General features: G+C 38.1%; 1 protein-coding gene across 6 annotated transcripts in view; it reads left to right on the forward strand.

Moving 5' to 3' along the window:
• Prune2 (prune homolog 2 with BCH domain) overlaps nucleotides 1–25,003 on the forward strand; it is a 260,170-nt gene that overhangs the window by 217,301 nt on the left and 17,866 nt on the right. For 5 of the 6 annotated variants that reach the window (XM_026394031.2, XM_077797009.1, XM_077797008.1 and 2 more), the window contains exons 11-15: nucleotides 2,101–2,301; nucleotides 12,990–13,163; nucleotides 20,562–20,664; nucleotides 21,304–21,435; nucleotides 22,947–23,033. In XM_026394031.2, coding sequence (XP_026249816.2) covers nucleotides 2,101–2,301; nucleotides 12,990–13,163; nucleotides 20,562–20,664; nucleotides 21,304–21,435; nucleotides 22,947–23,033 — 697 coding nt within the window. The remainder of the gene's footprint in view (nucleotides 1–2,100; nucleotides 2,302–12,989; nucleotides 13,164–20,561; nucleotides 20,665–21,303; nucleotides 21,436–22,946; nucleotides 23,034–25,003) is intronic. The other variant, XM_026394033.2, reaches the window with a different exon arrangement.

Here is a 25,003-nt window from a genome sequence, read left to right on the forward strand (position 1 = left end):
ATTAATTTTGAAATATTAAAAAAGCCCTGGAGGAGCCAGTATAATTTCAAATTATCATGCATAATTTTAGTTCATTGAATCAGGAATTTACAAAAAATAACCAGTACATTTAAACCATGAAAAAAAGGAGGAGTTTTGGATGGTGGTTGCCCACTAGGAACATTCTCAGAGAAGGAGCTTCCTGTAATTAACTCAAGATGAAAGGTTCCTTTCTTAGAAACTCAGTACCCACCAAAATAAGGGATGCCCTCCTAGATACTTATATGAGAGATTTTTCTCCTAAGCAGCTGGCAACAAAGGACACCCAAAGTTTTGGAACTTCCGTGAAAAAGGTTTAGAAACTGAGAGGATTTGCCCTCATGATCCAAAGCTGCCAGGGAGATGATAGAGAATAAAAGACCCCTGTGGGCACTTATTTGTGTCCTTGGCAGCATCACAGGGGGAGATGAGTCACTTCAGATCCCAATTCTGACACCGTGTAATGTCAACCCATTCAAACTCAGAAATGGTAAAAGCAAAAAGACTTTATTTGGGTCTTTGGAATTACAGTTTAGGAAAACACAGGATCAGATAACTCTCAATGAATTCTCCAAAGAAGCTCAGATGTGCAGGGTTTTTAAAAGAAAGCAGAAGCTGAGGACAAAGGAAATTTCATAGGTTACTCGAAAAGGAGGATGACGGGTGCAGAAGAGTTATACTAGGATACGTGTCACTAGGATACATATCCCTATATATACATGATTGATTGTTAGGACCATTATCTAGGTGGGAAGTTCATTTGTTATTTGTTACAGTTGCAACTGTAGCATTCCTTAAAAGATGGTACTGACTCTTGTAGATTTGGCCTAGTTCAACAATTCACATTCCTCTGCCTTGTTTTAAGAGTTCATTTTCTTGGGTAGTCATAACTTAGTACAGCTGTTCTCCTAACAGCTGCACGGCTCCATTTGGAAGGGCTCTTTAAACATTGCCTTTTGGTCATCTTTGTCTTCTGGATTTCACACAAGGTGGAGTTCCCATTCCCTCTCTGGGTGTGCCACCTCCCAGCATCTAAATGCATTCCCCAACCCAGATGCTTACCAAACCTTGTTATTCAAGAATTCTTATAAAATTTAATCTCTAGCCCTCTACCTCCTTCCCAGAGGTTAGTGTGTAGGGCTGAAAGTTCCAGTCACTTAGTCTTTTTGGTGACCTGCCCCATGCTGAAGCTATCTTGGGGCTCTGCTTTAAGTTATCTCCTCAGCATAAACTCAGGTCTGATCAAAAGGGGCTTGCTGTAAATAACATGAGATACTCCTTCGATCTCAGGAAATCCCCAGGGTTTTAGAAACTCTGTGCCTGGAACCAGAGGTAAAGATCAAACATATTTCTTATTATACCACATTAGATTGTCTCTTTTGGGTTGAGATGAACTTGATTAAAATGACTTCCCAGTTTTGCTTCTGTTAAATGAAATGCACATGAACAGAAAGATACATGCTACAACAAAAGGGTGGGAGCTACTGCTGTGAGCCTTAAAATATGATTATCACATATGTCATGGAACGGATGTCAAACAATATTGGCATGAGAGGTAGTGTGCTTGGGTACATTCAAAGAATGTAGCCTGGGAGGATACCTCAGGTTTTATTTGAAAACAAAACAAAACAAAAAAGGTCACTGAAAATCAGTGTTGTCGGGACCAGGAAAGAACTATTTTGGAAGTATCTGTGAACAAAACAGAATTCTTAACCTCTGTCCCACAGAAGCAAAGTTGACAAGAATTATTAGAAAATAGATACTTTGCTAAATATCCCATAAAAAATATTATAGCTGCATAAAGTCCTTAAACCTAAATAGAAAGGTTTAAAAAAAATAGTTTTCTTCCCCTTTAGCAATAGCTCTTACTTCCTATCTTACATGGCCATGGTTGACAGATGGGTGGGAGGGAAGCAAGTTCTCAGGCCTGCTGACAAGAAGGGAGTCCATATCCCCTATAAGGATTTATAGCAGATCTGCCTTTAATGAAAGGGACTTAAAGATGCTTTCAGTGGGTTCTAAACCTATTCTTGGCAATTTTGTTTTATATTCTAGTAGTTAATGTTGCTATTCCTTCTTTAGAGCCTCCTAACTCTCTGGATCTTAATGGGACTCATCCTCGGAGAATCAAACTCACAGCTCCAAATATCAATCTTTCCTTGGACCAAAGTGAAGGCTCTATTCTCTCTGATGATAACCTGGACAGTCCAGATGAAATTGACATCAATGTGGATGAACTCGATACCCCCGATGAAGCAGATTCTTTTGAGTACACTGGCCATGGTAAGTCACTAAGTTGACTGCGGTAAATGGTAAGTCGTTGGCTGTGCTAGTCACTTCTCATCACTGTGACAAAAATACCCAACATGAACAACTTAAAAAAAGGAAAGTTTATTTGGGGCTCATGGTTTCAGACTTTCACCCCTTGGTTGACTAACTCCATTGCTCTGGGTCTGCAGTGAGGCAGATCATCATGCCACAAGGGCATGGCAGGGGAAAGCTGCTCAATTCATGGCAGCCAAAAAGCAGAGGGAAGGAGAAAGCCAGGAGCCAGGGACAAGGAGTAGTTCACTGACCTATCTCCTATAGTCACACGCCACCTGCCTACAGTTACCACCCAGTCGTCCATTCAAATTATTAACCCATCAAATGAATCAATCCACTGATGAAGTCTACCTCTCATAATCCAATCTTTTCACCTGTGAACATTGCTGCATTTCCTAACACATGAGATTTTTAAAACATATTTAGATCCAAACTGTATCAGTGATTCCTCCTCTTTATTCAGTCCTTAATCAGTTGTCACCTTCACAGATAGACCTTCCTTGACCTTTGCCATCAAAGGTGCTTTCCACTTCCCTATTCCTCCCACCCCATCATACCCTATCCCAAGTATTCATTTTATTTTCCATAAATCTCTAATTGAAATTATATTATTTAATTGTTTGCATGTTTATTGTCTTTCTTTTCCCCCTAGAATGTCTGTTCTCCAGGGCAGAGACTTTATTATGTTAAAGGTTAATATTTCCAAAACAGTAGGAAGGAAGAGGAAGTGGAGTCAGAAGGAAGAAGATGGAACGTTGCCAGATTAAAGATTGACACTTCTAATTTGAATAGAAGTCTCACTTTAGTTCTTTCCCTTGCTCAATGAAGTTTGGTTTATCGAGAAGTATAGGCAAATATACAGCATTCACTTTAGAAAAAAAATAGGGTCGTATGGTTTCTGTTTCACTTTTACCCAGCTGCATTCTCCAAAGTTATGATGTTTCAAAGTCAAAGTGAGACTCTTGGCCACGGCTATTGCTTTTCTTCCTTGTAAAAATTCTTCTAGTCTTAATAAGCAATACTGTACTCAGGCGTGGTGGCACACACCTGTAATCCCAGCTACTCAGGAACCTGAGGAAGAAGGATGGCAAGTCCAAGTTCAGCCTCAGTAGCTTAGTGAGGCTTTAAGCAATTTACCAAGACCTTGTCTCAAAATTTAAAAAAAAAAAAAAAGAAAGAAAGAAAGAAAGAAAGGAAGGAAGGAAGGGCTGGGAATGTAGCTCAGTTTTAGAATACGCCTAGGTTTAATCCCCAGTACCACACATACACACAAAAGCAATACCACAATTAAACAATGCCCTGACTTTTAGAGTCAACTAATCTAGAATTTTCACTCATAGGAAAATATAATTAGGAAATTCATCAAATTAGCTAATTAATTCAACCAATGGTGATTGAACCAACACTGTAATACCATGACCAGTACAAACTTAGACCCTGTCTTCCCAGAATTTAAGGCTTTGTTTCCTTAAATTAAATAAGCAGAAGCAATAAGCTGCTTGTTCTAAAGTTTATTATGTTTAAGTAGAAATTTTTATATTGAATTTTCATCATGTTCATGAATTTATTTTTTTAAAAATATTTACTTTTTAGTAGTAGTTGGATACAGTACCTTTATTTTATTTATTTATTTTTATGTGGTTCTGAGGATCGAACCCAAGGCCTCACATGTGGTAGATGAGCTCTCTACCACTGAGACACAACTCCAGCCCTGTTTGTGAATTTCTCTAAGGTTCTCGCTGGTATGCATGGCAGATTGGTTCCAGGACCACAAACAGATACCAAAATCGGAAGATGCTTAAGCCCCTTCTATAAAATGGTACAGTATTTACATGTAACTAATTTACCCTCCTACATCCTTTAAATCATTTACTTGTAATACCTAACCCAATATAAGTGCTATAAAAATAGTTGTTTGGGAAATAATGTCAAGATAAAAATGCCTGTGCATATTCAACTAACGCAGGTTTTTTGTTGTTTTGTTTTTCTCCTGAATATTTTCCATCTGCAGTTTGTTGACCTTGCAGATTTGGAACCCATAGATACAGAGGGCTGCCTACTTAACTGGATATTTGATTTTGTAGGTTGAAATACACAAATATAAAATTAAAGTTTTTCTTTCTTTCTTTTCTTTCTTTTTTTTTTTTTTTTTGGTACCAGGGATTGAACCCAGGGGTGCTTAACCACCTCCCTACCTCCCCACCCCTCTTTATTTTTTACTTTGAGACAAGGTCTTGCTAAGTTGCTTAGGGCCTGGCTAAGTTGCTGAGACGGGCTTTGAACTTGCCATGCTCCTGCCTCAGCCTCCTGAGATGTTAGGAAGGAATATCTTGAATTCCTACTTGTTTCTGGCACCCCAGTGAGTCTTCCCCAGCTACTCCATCTATCTCCACTGCCGCCCCAGCTCTTTTCTTGCTAATGTATTGACTTAAGATCCCTTAGAAGACAGCTGTGGCAAGACTCTGCGGGTTCCTCCCTCTCCTCCCCCTTTTACTTTCCTGCTATGGAGAGCTTTGTCACACCATGTCTGAACCTTTTATTTTTATAAATAGCAAAACTGTGAAGCAAAGTGGTGTTGGCTGCTGCAAGTTAGTAATTAAAACTGCCACTTGCTGACATAGTTCTTTTTATTTAGTTGACATAATTATGTTGAAAGAGCTAGTTTAATGGCCACAACCCCTCTCCTAGATCTTAAAGGACAGAATTTTAACCTAAGTTGAATTTGAAAATTTACCTTGATTTCCAAATGAAAGGTGTATATTCAAACACTTTTAAACAGATGAACAAAAAAGCATAAGTATTGAAGAGTACATCTGAAGAGCTTTATTTTATAAACATGTAGACATGGGTAACAACTGCATATGAAGGAGGAATATAAATACATTTTGATCCTGAAGCATGAAATAAATGCTTAAATCTTCATGCTTTTGGGATTTCTCATGCAAGCATTTTGAACTAGTGGCTTATTTTCTTCTAAATAAAATTAGAGTTTTTCAGGTACGAGTTTTCAAAAGCATAATTAATCTAATGTAATGAACACTTTTTGAGTGCTTACTATGTGTAGGAGCCATTCAAAGTGCTTCATAGCATTAACTATTTTAATCCTTATGGCAACTCTATAAAATAGGTATGTTTTCTACCACTTGGGAGATGAGACTACTAAGGCACAGAGAGGTCAAATAGTTTGCCTGAGGTCATACAGTCACATACCTAGGAGATGGCAGAGCAACACTCAAGCCCAGAGTTGTTGTTGGTGATTTCTGGCCCATGCTACATCCCTATGAACATACTGACAAAAAGGAGGGTTTCTTTTACTAAATTAGGCTTACCTATGCCACGCCAACATGATAGCCACCTTCACTCTATACCTCCTTTTATCCAACCATTTTCACAATTTGAGGAGTCTTTACAGCCTCAAAGACTTTTATGCCATTTGCCTCTTTTCAATCACAGTAGCCAGTGCATTTTTTTATATGCAATTTTGCATATGAAAAAAATTTTAAATCTCAATCAAAAGATGTTAAATTGGTCTTCACTTTCAAACCATTTTAATAGTTGCATCCAAAAAGTTGAGAAATATAATTTAAGCTACCAATATAAGTAAGATTTGATTCCCCTTAATAATTACAGTGTGCCTAAGAGGTTAGAAATACGTAAATAGTGAAGAACTTAGGAGGGCAGTCTTTCATAATAAGAACTATCTTTGTGTTTTTAGATGCTTTATGAATCCTAGAAACTTAAAAATATTCAAAGATCAGAAAAAAATATGACCTATTCCTATTTTCTAAACCAACCACATAGTAATTTTTACCATAACTCAGATCTCAGCAAAGGATTTTATAAGGGAAGTGGAAAAATGGTAAAGAATTTTTGCCTGCATATTCCTGATAAGAATGTTATAGGAAACACTCATGTCCTCTTAACTTTTCCTTCCTAGTTTCCCAACGGATGCTTAGTGACCTTATCTAAGCTGCTTTTTCTAACACTAACTCCTAAAGACAGTTTTCTGGGTTGATAAGCCCCCCAATATTATTTCCAGATAATCAGGGAATCACTTCATTTAACATTCCTATTATGGTTTTCCATATTTTCACAGCCTACAGGCAACCAGCTTATAAAAACAATTTCTTGTTTTAACTCTGCATATAAACTAATCAAGTGTTAAGTTTCCTGGGTCTTACCTACAGCAGCCTTATGCTATCTATAATGGTGTTTTTTGAAAGGAGGATAATTTTTTTTTTTTTTTTGGTATTCTCACATTGCTCAGATTTTACACTCAAATTAACTTACTGCCTTGCTGTTTGTCACCCAAAGAATTTTAAAGACTTCTTAATTGTACATTGGATGTTTTTCCTATAACAAGGAAAAGTGCAAACAGAGTAGCTTCTAAGAGTATTCATTTTATCCATGCAAGACCATCAATAGAAAACGAACCTGCTACACAGGTGCATGTCCCCACAGCAAAGCCACATCTGAACTCATCTCTAGTTGGTCCATTGGGAGCACAAGAATGGATTCCCTGCTGGGTACAGTGTGCATACCCATACTCTCAGCAACTTGGGAGGCTGAGGCAGGAAGATCACAAGCTCAAGGCCAGCCTTGGCAACTTAGTGAGACCCTGTCTCAAAATTTTAAGAAAGTTAGAAAAAAAATAAAAGACTAGGAGTGTAGCTCAGTGGTAAATCGCCCCTGGGTTCAATCACCAGTACTGCTGTGATCTGTATATCACAGGACATTCAAGAGCTTGTGCTAGAGATCATCTCAAAAGTCAAAAGGAAATGTTCAAGTTTACCTCTCCCCACTGTGTATGAGGGTTTAATTATCCTTTACAGTAACCAGGGAGAAAGATGATCACGGAGAAAAGGAAGCAAGCATTTCTCAATGAAGAGGGTGTGAGACGAAGCATTGAATTCTCAGAGCCTGGAGACAGAGAATTCAATAAGACCTGAAAGTTTTTGCAAACAGTCAGAAAATGAATGCTGGAGGGAAGGTGATGATTTATAGTTATAGCAGAAGAATTATTAAGATCAGGAGAGTACTGCTAACTCAAGAAACTCAATAAAGCTACTTTTACTTCTTCCTAGCTTGAACTGTTGATTTCTAGAAGTGAACACCTTAAAAGAACACAATGTACCTCTATTTCTTAAATCATTCCCTTTACCCCATTTAAATCAATTGAGTGAGAGGGCAGAAGAAGGAGGAGTCCCAGCAACTGGCCAGCTCCCACATTCTGAAACATTAGGAATAACACCTCATAAAAAACATCCAGCCCCAAGGTTCTATACTAAAACAAGTAATAATGCTACTTAAAAAAATAAGCTATAAGAAAATGTGTGTGTGCATACATATACATACTTTAAGATAGAGGTTGTTTTCTTAGTATGATATCATGATTAAAAAAAAACTTAACAAGTCAACTATACAAAATTTTTAAATTTTTGTTTAGTAAAATTTTATTGTATAGATGGAATCAGTGACACACACCTGTAATCCCAGCAGTTGAGGCTGAGGCAGGAGGATTGCAAGTTCAAGGCCAGCTTCAGCAATTTAATGAGGCCCTAAGCACTTAGGGAGACCCTGGCTCAAAATAAAAAATAAAAAGGGCTCGGATGTTGCCTAGTGGTTAAGCACCCCTGGGTTCAATTCCTGGTACCAAAAAAAAAAAAAAAAACAAGCAAAATGTATATAAATAAATTGAAAAGGTAAGCACAAGACAGAATAATAATTACAAAATAGAGTTCTTTCTGTTTTATATTCTTTTGGTAGCGGGGATTGAACCCAGGGGCACTGTACCACTGTGCTATGTCCTCAGCCCTTTAAAAAAAAAAAAAATTAAGACAGGGTCTCTTCAAGTTGCTAAGGCTCGCTTGCAACTTGTGATCCTCCTGCCTCAGCCTCCCTAGTTGCTGAGATTACAGGCATGTGCCATCATGCCCCACTATGCCTGACAAAGTTCTGTATAAAGAACTACACCAGACATATAAGGACCACTGTAGGCAAAGTATGTCACAGGTACCTCTCTGTCAGTAAGAGAAATATAAATAGCCAATAAACATTTAAAAATTCTCACCTTATATAGTAATAAAAGGAAATTCAAATTAAAACAACAGTGAGATTATTTCCACCTTAAATCTCAAGTGTAAAGAACTTTGATGGCCTCCAGGCTTATGACAGAGGGAGGGAGCAGGTTCTCGCATGTATTTTGGTGCTGTGTATTCAAGGACAAAAATATTCACACACAAAAAAATTATGCTTATACCACTGATCCAGCCTTCCAGATACATACTGGAACAAATTCTTTACTAAAAAATGAAATAAAATTAAATTCTCATCATCATGGGACTGATACACTAAAAAAAGACATCAGCAAAATGAAACTACTTGAAATCTCCTTTTAAAAATGAGTAGGATTATTTTCCCTGAGATGCCCATATTGTATCATTGGGTAGATTAAAGATCAGTATGTATAGAACATGCAGATCATATGGGATAATCATACTTATTGGCAAAAAAAAAAAAAAAGTGTGTGTGGACAAAGGAAAAATAGTACCCGTCAAACAGTAATGAGTGAGAGCAGTGTTGACAGTTTTCCCTATTTTATGAGCAGTTTCTGTATTGCTTATACTTTTATGTGTTTTCCTTTTTTCAATTAAACTTTTAGAGAAATTTTAGGTTCACAGTAAAATGAGAGGCAAGAACAGAAAGAGCTCCCCTATTTCCTCATTCCCCCACCATACCGTCCCCTCACCAGCTGCATCCTACATCACTGTGGTATGTTATAATCAATGAGCTTCCATCAACACGTCATTATCATCCAAAGACCACAGCTTTCTTTAGGGCTCACCCTTGGTGTATATCAATGGGCTTAAACAAATATATAATGACGTATATCCACCCTTATAATACCACACTGAATAGTTTTACTGCCCTAAAAATCCTCTGGGCTCTACCGATTCATCTCTGCTCCCCTCTAACCTTTGGCAAACACTGATCCTGTTAAGTGTCTGCCAAGCTTCGTCCTTCCTAGAGTATCTTATTGTTGGAAATCACACAATAAGTATGGCTTCCTGCACTCATGCATTTGAGGTTCCTCCATATCTTTTCATGTCTTGAAAGCTCATCTCTTCTTAGCACTTTCCAATATTCTGTTGTCTGGATGTACCACAGTTTATTTTTCCATTTGCCTCCTGAAGGAGATCTTGGTTGCTTCCAAGTTTTGGCAATTACGACTAAAGCTGCTATAAACATTTATGTCTGGTTGTTTGTGTGAATATACATTTTCAAGTCATTTGGATAATTACCAAGGGGTATCATTGTTGGGCTGCATGGTAAGAGTGTGTTGTTTAGTTTTGTAAGAAACTGTCAAACTGAGGCTGGGGCTGTAGCTCAGTGGCAGAGCACTTTCCTACCGTGCATGGGGCACTGGGTTCGAGCCTCAGCACCACATAAAAAAATAAAATAAAGGTATTGTGTCCACCTACAACTAAAAAATAAATATTAAGAAAAAGAAACTATCAAACTGTCTTCCAAGTGGCTGCACCATTTTACATTCCCATCATTAATGAATGAGCGTTCCTTTGACTCCATGTCTTCACTACTACTTGGTATTATCACTGTTTTGATTTTTGGCTATTTAATAGGTATATAATGGATATAATGGTATCTAATTGTTTTAATTTACAGTTCCCTACTGACATATGATCTTGAACATCTTTTTATATTTGCCTATTTTTAATAGGCAAAATTATTCACTTTCTTATTCCTGAGTTTTAATCACTCTTTATACTTTATAATTGTCCTTTCTCAGATGTGTGTTCTGTAAATATTTTCTCCTAGTCTGTGGCTTGTCTTCTTATTCTCCAACATTGTTTCACAGAGCACAAATTTTAATTTGAATACAGTTAGCTAGTCGGTTATTTATTTCATGGCTCATGACTTTGATGTTATATCTAAAACGTCATCTCTGTACCCAAGATCAATTAGATTTTTCTCTTATGTTATCTTCTGGAGTTTTAAGATTTTTTACTTTTTACATTTAGGTCTACTGATCCATTTTAAGTTAATTTTTGTGACAGGTCTAAGATCTGTGCCTAGATTCATTTTTTTTTTTTTTTTTTTGGCAAATGGATGTCCAATTGTTCCAGTGGTATTTACTGGAAAGACTATTTTTACTCCATTGTAGTGCCTTGATTCCTTTGTGAAAGTTCAGTTGACTATATTTGTTTGGTGTATATTTTACTTTTATAACAAGAATAAAGAATATGGTATACAGAAAATTATTTTAGTGAGGCAAATTCCATAAAAGCATATAGAAAACAAAACAATCCCTATTTTTACTCCACATAGATCACCAGGCATAAACCAGAGCAGAGGGGTTGATGGATGGCAAGTTCATCACAAGCAAGGGTCTGTGTGTACAGGAGTATGAGAAGACAAACCTACATCAGAACGTCAGGTTCTGAGGGAGCTGAGGCAAGATGGAATATAGGGTCAATATTGGTCAATTTTGCATTGCTGTGACCAAAATACCTGACAAGAACAATTTTAAGAAGGGAAATTTTTTTGGGGGGCTCATGGTTTTAGAGGTCTCAGTCCATAGATGGCTGACTGCGTTTCTCTGGGCCTAAGGTGAGGTAGAACATCATGGCAGAAGGGGATGAGGGATGCACTGCAGTATTCATGGCAGCCAGGAAGCAGAAAGACAGAGTGAGGAAGGGACCAAGGGGAAGATGAACCCTTCCAGGTTATGCCCTGTGACCCATGTCCTCCAGCCCTGCCCCACTAGTCTACAGTTACCACCCAGTCCATTCTAACTAGAATGGACTGATTAGGTAACAGCTCTCACAATCCAATCCCTTCACCTCCAAACATTCCTGTGTTAACAGGAGCTTTGGAGGACAACTCTTATTCAAATAATAACAGGGTCCCAGTAACGCAACCGGGATTGGCATCTAAGATTACTAACCCAAGTAGAAAGAAAGCAGGAAGGGACTCCAGACAGGTAGATTTGCACAAGTGACATAGTGCTCATTTGGAAACCAAAGGTGACTGTTTTCTGTTTTTATATGCTCTCAGGCACTGTGGGAACAGTTGAAGCTGAGGTGAGCCAAGGCTCTGTGGGTAGTGGTGGCTGTTGGTGTTGGCAAAAATGGCTGGGATTGCTTCCCAATCAAACTTTATGTTCCTATTTCAAGTCGTAGGTCATTAGACACTTTTGAATATGAAACAACGGCAGAGTGTTCTGGAATGTAGTGTCTTTGTTGTGGCTCCCTTACAGATTACCTATATTTCTAGGAACTAGCCCAAACTTGCCTTTATTTACCCACTAACCTTCCCAGTTTTTATTGAGTATGCTAAGTAAGTAGGTTTCCAAGCTATGTGCAGTGTGTGTTGGTAGAGGTGAGTACTGAAGGCAATTTAGACTCAGTTCCTTAGCCCAAGACACTCTCAGCCTCTTTGTAAAATAAATAAGAATGAAAATCATACAGTTAAGGCACAATGTGATAACTTAGAAGCATTGCAGGTAAAGCATAAAGGTAAAGGTTTTAACTCTATTTGCTTACTAACTCTGTGATCTGAGACAGACTACACTGGAGTCAGTTTTTGCATTGGCTTAATACATATTTTAAAACTACTGTGTCTGGTATAAGATGTCAAATACTAAAGAATATTGCTGTTATTATCAAAGTGCTATAGGAGAACTATAAGGAAGGTGCAGTACAGATTCAATGGTCTTTTTTCACAAATAGGAAAATAAGAATGACAATATCTCAGGATTACGGTGATGATTATAAATAGTCTTTTCCTTCAAATTACTTTAGGATATAAAGAATAACCATTGCTGAACTCTCCTAGTATTGCTAATAAAAATGGAAGCAATCACCGATTACTCTTTTAAAAGACAAAATGGATCTGATTCAAATGTATGATATGTCAAGATCATTGTACTGTCATGTGTAACTAATTAAAACAAGTTAAAGAAAGACAAAATGGTTACATTTTGGGGTGCAAAGAGTAAATTTCTTCATAAAGAATACTCAGTAAGATTTTGTTGCCTTATGAACCCCTAAATTTAGGAGTCTTATGAATTTGGGACCTTGATATATTTCTGGTCTACAAATTTGTTTCTCCCTTACTATAAAACCTTTCTGCAACATATTTGGAAGTAGAAATATTTCCATATTTGTGTGGGAAATAATAGCAAATTTATGTCCAGATGTGCTTCCAATAGAGAAAGGGGTTCGACCCTGTTCTAAGAGTCTGAGAGCAAGGGTCTTGGATAATAATATCATCACAAGCTATAGTTCCTGAAACACTCTGAGCCATCAGATCTTTCACCCATAGCAAGACCTACAGTCTTAATCTGGCATGATCAAGGAAGAGTTGGTACCAGTTTATCCTCCACTGGGCCTGAACTGACCCAAGACAGCTCTAGACTCACCTAACCCCACCTCAGTGTGGCCTTAGCAATGGATGTGGTTGTCCAGTCAATAGAACAGACTTCACTGGGTGGACCTTATGTGGTCAGGGTGATGTTAAGCTCTATAAACGCAGCACATAGCCGGTAGCTTATGATCCTATCGCTTTGCTACTTCTGCCGTGGAAGTGTTGCTCCTTCAGCCTTGTGCTTTGTGCTTCATTTCCAGAAGATTCCACAGCCAACAAAGATTCTGGTCAAGAGTCTGAGTCTATTCCAGAATATACAGCTGAAGAGGAAAGGGAAGACAACCGGCTGTGGAGGACAGTGGTGATTGGAGAACAAGAGCAACGGATTGACATGAAGGTCATCGAGCCCTACAGGAGAGTCATTTCTCACGGAGGTAGTCATGCTGTGTGTGAATCTGGGAAATGGGGAGGGGTGGCCATATTTTTAAATGAGAAATAAATAAAACCAGGATTCTCTGTAACATGACATCCCAAAGACACCCTGTTCTGTAGTCTGTGTTCAGGTAACAGAAAGTTAAGTGTGTTACGTTATCCTCTATCCCCTAAAAATTTGAAAGTCTACTATGGCAAAAAACAAAAACAACAACAAAAAAAACTTTTCAATGTAAAAAGGTCTTTGTGTGCCATGTTATAATCTGTCCAAATTTCTCAAAAGCCATAGTTGTCCAATGTCTTAATGTCTGTTTGGAATTCCTATCAACAGTGTTGAACTGAATAGCTTATAGTGTGTAATACCATGTCCTGTAGTAAGACCTGGTGGAACTCATTTCTATAAAATGCCTTTTGAATTCTCTTCAGAAGCTTCTGGGAATCTTTTTAGACTCCGCCTGGTACTTTATTTCCTCCTACCGAAAGTTTGCTTTTCAGATCTAGGTCCAACAATTTCTAATCCCTGTGAATGCTTCCACCTGCTTAGTGAGGGACCAGGAAAGGGGAAAGCATATTTTGTATTTTCAGTGCTTTCTTGAGGCCTGTAGGGGCATAAGAGCCTTGATTAATTTGAGATTCAAAAAAGTCAGAGGAGCACAAGCAACACATTGAACATTGTCGACTTCAGAAAACATCCACGGCTTTTTGATTTTTCTAATGCATGTGTTCCTTTCCCGCAGTCCTGAGGTGCCGCTGTAACCAACCAGCTGGTCCAGAAAAAGTGCAAGCTAACAAGACAATTGCTGCTGTCTATGTTCTCTCTTCCTCAATGAGGACAGGGAAATAAGAGTCTTGGCACTGAATTAAATCGGAAACATTTTTTTTTATAAAGAACGTGAGGACGTTTTGTTATTTCAGTTAAACATCCTTCCATCAGTAGAGCTTTCCCTTTCTGTCCCAGGCACTGCCACCTCTTATAAGTACCAGTACCATTCAGGGAACCCAACTGTGACAGTGATGGAGAATGCCAGTCGGAGCCCTTGGCCATGCCCCATGTTTGCCTTGCCTCTCTTGAAATGGCAGTATGCCCCTGTGGTAGCTGCTGTGGGGCCAGGGACAGTGGTCTTGGAGAGAAACCTGTCCCACACCTCTGGAGGAATGAAGGCTGGCCTGATCCTGCTAAGTGATGACAGACAAGTGACCTTATAGTAAACCCTTTTGTTTTTAGGGTGGAAACCACAACTGAAACACTCTCGAAATCTTCTCAGAGAGTCATTCCTCCTTTGTGCCACCCATAGGGTATTTTGGGTTTGTTTGCTTTTGGACAACGAAGCAAAGGCTGACTATAAGTGTGGCCTATGTTTATTCTTAAAAAAGGACAGAAAATGCAGGAAAGTCTGTCAAAGTAAATCAGTCACCCCATGGTAATCCCGGCGACATTTACCCCCTTGGCTCTTAAGGTCCTCGTGTTGTGATGAAGGCAGGCTCTGATGTTGCTGTCCTCGGCTGAGTTCTTTCTCAGTCCCCCAGCAGAATCACCTATTTGTCATCTCCTGGGAAGTCAAGTGGGCTGGGTGGATGGGTTAAGCCCATCGACCTGGAGCCTAAATCAGGACAAAGTGATTAACAGCAGTACCAAGATGGTCGGGAAGAGCCACTGCCTCTGCCTGTCACGGCTTCTAGAAACTCACCTGAGACCTTAGGGCTAACCTGGTTTGCTGAGCTTTCTGTGCCTGCCACCTCCTGCCCTTGGCATTTCCTCCCCTCCATTATGTGTGGCAAGCTTGATTTTGTCTGTGTGACTGTGCAGTTTGTTTTGAAAGGAAGGGTGCCTTTCCTCTCCCTGGCTTTGCCTCAGCCTCCTCCAGGCACTGACCTGCATGAACGTGCCTCTGGCTGCTCTCATCCGGTCCATCAGCAAGAGACCACCTTCTTACATGCTCAACCGCTTTTGTATCCTGTAGGTAAAGAGTGTTTGGATGTTACTTCTGAATTTGCCAAAGACCTGTCTTCCATATTGGAAACTTAGATCCCTCTCTCAGATCTTAGATGACAAAGCTTCTTGGTTACCGATTTCTTGAGTTTGTCATCCTGGCTTCTGATGAGCATTTAAAAAGCAGACTCCTCAGTGAGCATGAGCCTTGTTCTGGAGCTTTGCCTTTTTGGTATGAGGCCGTTTTCCCCCTCTGGTCCTTAGGGAACTGTGGACAGTGCTCTGTGTGGTACATTGGAAGGGGAGTGAGCAAAAGAGTTGCAGAAGCTGGCCCCAAAGTCCGACACTGCCAGGTGCTCCCCGTGGGTTGGAACAAATAGTTCAGTCTTCAGCTTTGGCGACTTTGATATGAGCTATTGTCATAAGTCCTGGACACAATGCAGACCTGTGAGTTTAAGGCCTGTCTTTGCCACTTAGTGACCTCTGCCTCTTACCAGTCATTTACTTCCTCTGGGCTTCAGTTACTTCACCAGTCGAATTAAGGTGATCACCACGCCAGTGTTCACTTCCTATGATCCCAGAAACACTATCCCTGCCACCTGCTTAAATGGGGAAAAAAAAAAAGCAAAAAGTGTTATAATTAGTTTTGCTCAGTCAAGGGCATGGGGTCACGTGGAGGCCAGAAGTGGCTTTTTTTCAACTTAGAACAGAGAACACATTTAAATAACCAAGGACAATCACACCAAAGAATTTTAACAAGGAGTTTCCTGTTTCCTTTCTTGTTCTTTTTTTTTTTTTTTCTTTTATTTCATTATAGGAGACTCAGGTAACCTTCTCTGCAGTGTTGCTGGACAGATGATCCTGGAAAGAATGCGGAGAAGAGTTGCTGGCTGGTGTGTGTGTGTGTGTTTGGGTTGTGACTGTGACGTCTTTCCTTCTCTCTCCATTCCATTTGCTGGCCAGCAAACTTGTGTTACACCCCTTTCATGCCTGTCTGTGCCACCTCAGGTAAGGCTTGCATAGCCCAAGGAGGCTCCCTGGTGGGGTTGTTCATGCCCCCACCACATGTACCCTGTCTACCTCATGTTTATAAGGAAGAGAGTCTGACAAAGTAAATATTTTAAAAACCAAACTCCATATAAGTTATGCTGTTGCCAACAGGCAACTTCACCTGAAACTCTGCAGAGTTTAGGATAGAAATTTACCCAGGAAGCCTCTGGAGTGGGGGCGGGGGCAATGAGCAAATGATCCCACTCATTTTATTTTATTTTTTTTTCTTTTTTAAATTTTTATTGGTTGTTCACAACATTACAAAGCTCTTGACATATCATATTTCATACATTAGATTGAAGTGGGTTATGAACTCCCAATTTTACCCCAAATGCAGATTGCAGAATCACGTCGGTTACACATTCACAATTTTACATAATGCCCAATTAGTAATTGTTGTATTCTGCTACCTTTCCTATCCCCTACTATCCCCCCTCCCCTCCCCTCCCATCTTCTCTCTCTACCCCATCTACTGTAATTCATTTCTCTCCTTGTTTATTTTCCCATTCCCCTCTCAACCTCTTATATGTAATTTTGTATAGCAATGAGGGTCTCCCTTCATTTCCATGCAATTTCCCTTTTCTCTCCCTTTCCCTCCCATCTCATGTCTCTGTTTAAATGTTAATCTTTTCTTCCTGCTCTTCCTCCCTCTCTGTTCATAGTTGCTCTCATTATATCAAAGAAGACATTTGGTATTTGTTTTTTAGGGATTGACTAGCTTCGCTAAGCATAATCTGCTCTAGTGCCATCCATTTCCCTGCAAATTCTATGATTTTGTCATTTTTTATTGCTGCATAGTACTCCATTGTGTATAGATGCCACATTTTTTTAATCCATTCATCTATTGAAGGGCATCTGGGTTGGTTCCACAGTCTAGCTATTGTGAATTGTGCTGCTATGAACATCGATGTGGCAGCATCCCTGTAGCATGCTCTTTTAAGGTCTTCAGGGAATAGTCTGAGAAGGGCAATAGCTGGGTCAAATGGTGGTTCCATTCCCAGCTTTCCCAGGAATCTCCATACTGCTTTCCAAATTGGCCGCACCAATTTGCAGTCCCACCAGCAATGTACAAGAGTACCCTTTTTTCCACATCCTCGCCAGCACTTGTTGTTGTTTGACTTCATAGTGGCTGCCAATCTTACTGGAGTGAGATGGTATCTTAGGGTGGTTTTGATTTGCATTTCTCTGACTGCTAGAGATGGTGAGCATTTTTTCATGTACTTATTGATTGATTATATATCCTCCTCTGAGAAGTGTCTGTTCAGGTCCTTGGCCCATTTGTTGATTGGGTTATTTGTTATCTTATTGTCTAATTTTTTGAGTTCTTTGTATACTCTGGATATTAGGGCTCTATCTGAAGTGTGAGGAGTAAAAATTTGTTCCCAGGATGTAGGCTCCCTATTTACCTCTCTTATTGTTCCTCTTGCTGAGAAAAAACTTTTTAGTTTAAGTAAGTCCCATTTGTTGATTCTTGTTGTCAACTCTTGTGCTATGGGTGTCCTATTAAGGAATTTGGAGCCTGACCCCACAATATGTAGATCGGAGCCAACCTTTTCTTCTATCAGACGCAGAGTCTCTGATTTGATATCAAGGTCCTTGATCCATTTTGAGTTAACTTTTGTGCATGGCGAGAGAAAGGGATTCAGTTTCATTTTGTTGCATATGGATTTCCAGTTTTCCCAGCACCATTTGTTGAAGATGCTATCCTTCCTCCATTGCATGCTTTTAGCCCCTTTATCAAATATAAGATAGTTGTAACTTTGGATCCCACTCATTTTAGTTACTGCACTTCGCCAGCAGGCATGACCCAAAGTGTTCCCTGAAGCCCGATGACGATGACTCTTGACTTAGGAGGAAAACTTTCATGAGGAATGTTTTCCTTCTGCTTCCTTTCCTAAGTCACCTTCTCTCCTATTCTCTTCTTTTCCCATTTACCTCTTCTTCCCTTCTTACAGCAACTCTAACCTAAAGTATGAGGAACTATTTCTATTTGAAAAGTCCAGCAATATTTATATAAAGAAATATTCCTCACTTAGACAGTGATCATGAAGCAGTACACTGATCCCTCAGTGTTCCTTCCACTAAATGAGTTCTGGAGAGCACCATCTGGAGCATTCATACAGGGGCCTAATTGCCATTTAAGATGACTTCTCAGATACTATTTATAAACCCCCGTCTTTCTTCTTTTAAAAAAAAAAATGCTATATTGTGTACATAAATGAATATGTAACAACAAATCCCACTATTATGTATAATTATAATGCACCAATAAAAAATTAAAATGTTGGGCCAATAAAAAATACAGAAAAACAATTTTACAGAAACCAGAAAAAAGAAATCAAAATCAGTCATGACCTTGAAAATATTCTGATACCCTGGAGCCAGACAGCCCTATTTATAAATATGTGTGTTTATTTGTTTTTTTTTGTTGTTGTTGTTGTATTCATTATGTCTGTCATCTCTTTTAATGAACTGTTTTTGTTGTGCTCAGTATAAAATGCATATCTTTGTAGTGTTAGCTAAGTCACCATATCCTTCGTGGATTTCCATTGAGTTATGAATCCTCAGAAATGAAATTGGTAGAACAAGCTTTTCTTGGTTTAAAATATATCTCTTTCTGCCATTTCCTTCATATTTGAATTTTGAAAATAAGTTGGTAAATGCCTACATGTTAGAAAAGTTGGAACTAAAGCAAAACATCAGAAGGGAAACTTCTGTAATGCTCTTTCACAAACATGAGTTCCAGGGTGGCTGCTTCCATAGGTAGCATCTTGTAGAATATAACACCGCATACAGCAACCGCAAATTAGTAATTCTCACAAGCCCACAGCTGGATATATTTTTGGTTAGTTTCGTTCTTCCCCCACTGCCTTGCAGTGGAGTCATATTTTCTTTGTAGAGAACATCGTATTAAACTGCTTTTTAGGAGTTGTTTAACCCATCCAAATCTATACCCAGTCAGCATTTTATACCAGAGGAATATTTAGAATTCTGAAAAAGTGCAACACTGAGTTTGAGAGGACCAGCTCAGACACGAAGGTGTGTTCTGTCCTTGTCAAAACTCTGAGGGAATCTCTATTTCATGATTCTGTAGTCCAGAACTAGATGATATTTAAATATCATTTAAATTGGGATATTAAAAAAAGATAGGCTATTTTAAAAATAATAAGTCAAAAAAGTGTTGCCTAGGGCTGGAGTTGTGACACAGCAGTAGAATGTGTGCTAAACATGTGTGAGGCCCTGGGTTCAAGACTCAGCACCCCCCACCCAAATGACAATACAGGACATCGCTTCCCAGTTTTGGTGTTGAAGACGCAATTTGCTCTATACTCCTGCCTACGGGGATTTGACAGACACCTGCCATGAATTTCAATGATGAGCTCTAAGGGAATAAAAAGTTTGCTTAAAAGACAGAACAATGCCAAAATGATGTCAGATCTCTCAAAAGACAGGAATAATATCTTGAGATGTGTCTACATGTTCCTTAGCCCTTGGAGTGTCAATGGCCACACTGACTTCCATTGACCATCTCCTCTTTCCTCAGCATCACAGCACTTCCCCACCCTCACCATCTTATTATTAGGAAGTAATTCTCAAGTTTTCCCAAATCACCTCTTTTTATAAAACTCAAAGAGAATTTAGCCAGGCCCTTCTTGAGCGTGCCTCTTTCTCTAAGAGGCTAGGCTCTGGATTCTGGGCTCAGTTACTCTAGGCCTGGCTAGAACTTTTCTCATGCACCTTATGCTGCCTATTGAGTTCAGAGGTCCCAGAGGTATTACACACAAGTGACCAGGCCTTGAAATCAAAGAAAGGTGTTGTACATGTCTGTTGACTAGTATCTGGTTACTGGAGTGTGGGTGGGTGTGAGATGATATTGCAGTTCAGTGACAAACTGAATCAGTTGGGAACTACAACTAAAAAGAGCTAAAGAGAATCAACATAACCTCTTTCTTAGCCATCAGAATGAAGAAATATTATATAAATTAGCTTTTAAAAATAAATTTGTATTATATAAATTGCAAAAACAGTGTTGCCTGGGGCTGGAGTGAAGTGCTTACCTGGCATGTATAAGCTCTGGAGGAAAAAAAGTTACTTTTTTTTGATAAGTTGAATATATATATATATATATATATATATATATATATATATATATATATAAAAGAGATAGATAGGTATAGATACATGTGCCATGCACAACTATGTACATTACATAAAATCATCCAAATATGCTCACACTATATATTTAACAAGTTACTTGAGTATCAAAAGATAATTGTATGTGTATATGCTGTAGAACTCTAGTCAACTCATGCTATATCTATCATTTCCATACACATACTTGCCAAATCTTCAGATTTATCAATAGGATCTTGTTAAGAGCTTTCGATCGGTTACAAATGTCTTTTTGTTTGTCCCCCAGGATACTATGGGGACGGCCTAAATGCCATCATTGTGTTTGCCGCCTGTTTTCTGCCAGACAGCAGTCGGGCGGATTACCACTATGTCATGGAAAATCTTTTCCTGTGAGTGATGCTTATGACAAAGTGCTTTGAGTAAATAAATGTCTGTGGGTATTTAAAAGCAATTAAGGGAAGTAGGTGATGTAGAATATCCTGAGTCTTTGATAAAAAGTTAATAAGATTGCTGTTAAGGAATGTTGTTTAAGAGGCTTGAACCTTTAAAGGAATTCTTTTGTCAGTAGAATTCATGGAAAATAAAGTGAGCAGAGTTTGGCCTCCCTCTAAAATGTCTGTAACATTTCCTTTGCGCAAAGTATTATTTTTGTTTCCTGATAATAAGTTCTTAATCCACTGATGACAACTTGACTTCATTTATCTCTGCCCTTGTTTAATATGAGTTGCCCTTAATGTTTGATGACATAGTTATCATTTCTGAAAGTCAGATTTATAACTCATGTATTTTTCTGTGGTACCTGAATTTAGAAAACAAACAAACAAAAATTAGATAACCATACAAAGAAATGAGTAGTACCCTCAGAGAAATGATCTTAGGTAATTGCATTGTTCCTGAGATAAAGTGGTAATAAATCACAACTCTACTAAAATATCATTCACTCTGTAATTTGTTACATAATTATGGTGTGAACAGGATGAAATACTTCACGTGGAAACTAAAAAACTCCTTTTCCTTCCTGTGATCAGATACGTAATAAGTACTTTAGAGTTGATGGTAGCTGAAGACTACATGATTGTGTATCTGAATGGTGCTACCCCAAGAAGGAAGATGCCAGGGCTTGGCTGGATGAAGAAATGCTACCAGATGATTGACAGACGGTATGTGGACTCCATTATTTAACTACTGTGTCGACTCTTTCAACAGCTCTCATATCAGATTTCCTTTTAGTCTACCAAATATGCAGTCACATTTTAAGAACATGGAGTTATGCATGTTTAAAGCAATAAATTATAGAAATACTAATAAAAGTGTCACTTGACACCTCAAAGTTGAAATAAAGTACAACCTTCCCAGATTTTGTGAATAGAGTCAAACTCAACAGACCAAGTCTATTTTAAACTATGCATGTGCTATTGCCATATAGATATGTGACTTGAGTGGATCAGTTAAAGTACCTGAGCTTCTTGGGTGGTATCATGTGACTTGGTTGCTGTTTTGTACACTGGGACAATGGTGGTCTGCATAGCCACTGTGCTCGTGTCCGTTCAAGGTATCCAGTGCTTTTGTGTCCTTGAGATACTTCTGTCCATACTCTTCTTTTTTTTAGGAGAGAGAGGAGAGAGAGAGAGAGAGAGAGAGAGAGAGAGAGAGAGAGAGAGAGAGAGAGAGAATTTTTTAATATTTATTTTTTAGTTTTTGGTGGACACAAGATCTTTATTTTTTATTTTTATTTTTTATGTGGTGCTGAGGATCGAACCCAGTACCCGGTGCATGCCAGGCGAGTGCTCTACCACTTGAGCCACATCTCCAGCCCCGTACTGGTTTTATTAGGAAAAAACATTTTATTGCCATGTACAGAAAAATTGATATAATAAGCATACAAATTTATGATATCTAGTATGTATTACATCCCCTTGTATAAAAACATGAGAATGCCCAGTTATTTATGAAACAAACCTGTTTTATGATACCAATGTTAATAATATAATGCTACTAATGCTGAAAAAATGTGCATTAAGACCAAGAATTGTTAAAATGGTAAATTTTCTTTATACAGAAGAAAAAAAAAACAGACTTACTAAGATTAAATAAATTGTCAAAATTGTTACTAAGAGTGCATTCTTAGCTGGGCCTGGTGGTACACACCTGTAATACCAGTGGCTTGGGAGGCTGAGGGAGGAGGATCACATGTTCAAAGCGAGCCTCAGCAACTTTGCAAGGCCCTATGTAACTTAGCAAAACCCTGTCTCAAAAATTTTTTAAAAAGGTGGAGGGGGATGTGGCTCAGTGGCTAAGCACAGCTGGGTTCAATCCTTGGTATACAAAAAAACAAAAAAACAAAAACAAAACATTTTTTTCCAAAAGAGTAAAGATAATATTGACAAAAATGAAAAAGCATCATTAACAAAATACACACCATGGTGACTATAGATGTATGCACTCCAATAATACTACTGTTCTATTTTACATTTATTCCTATAGGAAAATGAGATTTGAATCGTATATGTTTCAAATTATGTATTGAAAAACATTTTTTGTTAATCATGGCAATTTTGTACTTTCCATCAGATAAGAATAGAGATATTCTTATTTGGGGATTTATTTTCTATTTAATTCCCACTGAAAATGGGTTAAGAGTAATAGGTATTTTTTTGTTTCTTCAAAATAGATTGCGCAAAAATTTGAAATCATTCATCATTGTTCATCCTTCTTGGTTCATCAGAACAATCCTTGCGGTGACACGACCTTTTATAAGGTACAGTTATTATTCTAGTAAAAGCACTACTAGTAGATTTTTTTAGGTATATAAATTATTCTATAAAAATATTTATAAGCTGAGAGTATTTAGGAAAATTTATTTTGCCTCAACCTTTCCTGGAAAGATACTTTGTTCTACATATCAGGAGTCCCTAATTAAGAGTTAATATTTGAATATTAATATTCCCCTGTTTATTGTAAAACACAACCTCTAAATTGCTTCCTATGAACATGGAACATGAAGTGATAGGACTCCCATGCCATATCAGAAAAGGAAATAGACAAAACTTTGTCAATGATATGTTATTTTATAACAGATAGGAAAGCAGAATAACATGAAAATGGAAAATAAATACTGATGAGGTTCAGTATTGTCTTTCTGTTTCATTTCTTCTGAACAAATATCATATATGTCACCAAAATTAGGTCAAGAGTCCAGGCAGCCATTTCAAGAGTTGTATTTTGAGCAAATGTGAGGATTCTTGCTTTTAATTCAGTGAATTTGAGCAAATGTGAGGACTGGGATAGCTAGGTCAAATGGTGGTTCCATTCCAAGTTTTCCAAGGAATCTCCATACTGCTTTCCAGATTGGCTGTAACAATTTGCAGTCCCACCAGCAATGTATGAGTGTGCCTTTTCCCCACATCCTCACCAATACTTATTGTTGTTTGTATTCTTAATAGCTGCCATACTGACTTTGAGTGAGATGAAATCTTAGTTTTGATTTGCATTTCTCTAATTACTAGGGATGAGGAACATTTTTTCATGTATTTGTAGATTGATTGTATATCTTCTTCTGAGAAGTGTCTGTTCAGTTCTTTGGCCTACTTTTTGATTGAGTTATTTGCTTTTTGGTGTTAAGGTTTTTGAGTGCTTTATATATCCTGGAAATTAGTGCTCTATCTGATGTTCGAGTGGTAAACATTTGCTCCCATTCTGTAGGCTCTCTATTCACCTCATTGATTGTATCGTTTGCTAAGAAGAAGCTTTTTAGTTTGATACCATCCCATTTATTGATTCTTAGTTTTATTTCTTGTGCTATAGGAGTCTTATTAAGGAAGTTGGGGCCTAATCCAACATGATACAGATTTGGGCCTACTTTTTCTTCTATTAGATGCAGAGTCTCTGGTTTAATTCCTAAGTCCTTGATCCACTTTGAGTTGAGTTTTGTGCATGGTGAGAGATAGGGGTTTTATTTCATTTTGTTACATGTGGATTTCCAGTTTTCTCAGCACCATTTGTTGAAGAAACTCTTTTCTTCAATGTACATTTTTGGCCCCTTTGTCTAATATAAGATAATTGTAGTTATGTGGGTGGGTCTCTGTGTCCTCTATTCTGTACCATTGTTCTACCAGTCTATTTTGGTGCCAATATCATGCTGTTTTTGTTACTATTGCTCTGTAGTATACTTTAAGGTCTGGTATAGTAATGCCACCAACTTCACTCTTCTTGTTAAGAATTGCTTTAGCTATTCTGGGTCTCTCATTTTTCCAGTTGAATTTCATGATTGCTTTTTCTATTTCTATGAGGAATGTCATTGGGATTTTAATTGGGATGCATTGAATCCATATAGTGCTTTTGGTAGTATGATCATTTTGAAAATATTAATTCTGCCTGTCCAAGAACAAGGTAGATCTTTCTACTTTCTAAGGTCTTCTTTAATTTGTTTCTTTAGCATGCTGTACTTTTATTTTTAGAGGTTTTCCACCTCTTTCATTAAGTTTATTCCCAAGTATTTCTTTTTTAGGCTATTATAAATGGGGTGATTTTCCTAGTTTCTCTTTCAGTGGATTTATCACTGATGTACAGAAGTGCCTTTGATTTATGGATGTTGATTTTGTATCCAGCTACATTGCTGAATTTATTTATTAGTTCTAGGAGATTTCTGTGGAATGTTTTGGGTCTTCTAGGTATAAAATCATATCGCTGGCAAATAGTGCTAATTTGCATTCTTCTTTTCCTATGTGT

Source organism: Urocitellus parryii, chromosome 4, assembly GCF_045843805.1.
Source record: "Urocitellus parryii isolate mUroPar1 chromosome 4, mUroPar1.hap1, whole genome shotgun sequence".
Taxonomy (NCBI): domain Eukaryota; kingdom Metazoa; phylum Chordata; class Mammalia; order Rodentia; family Sciuridae; genus Urocitellus; species Urocitellus parryii.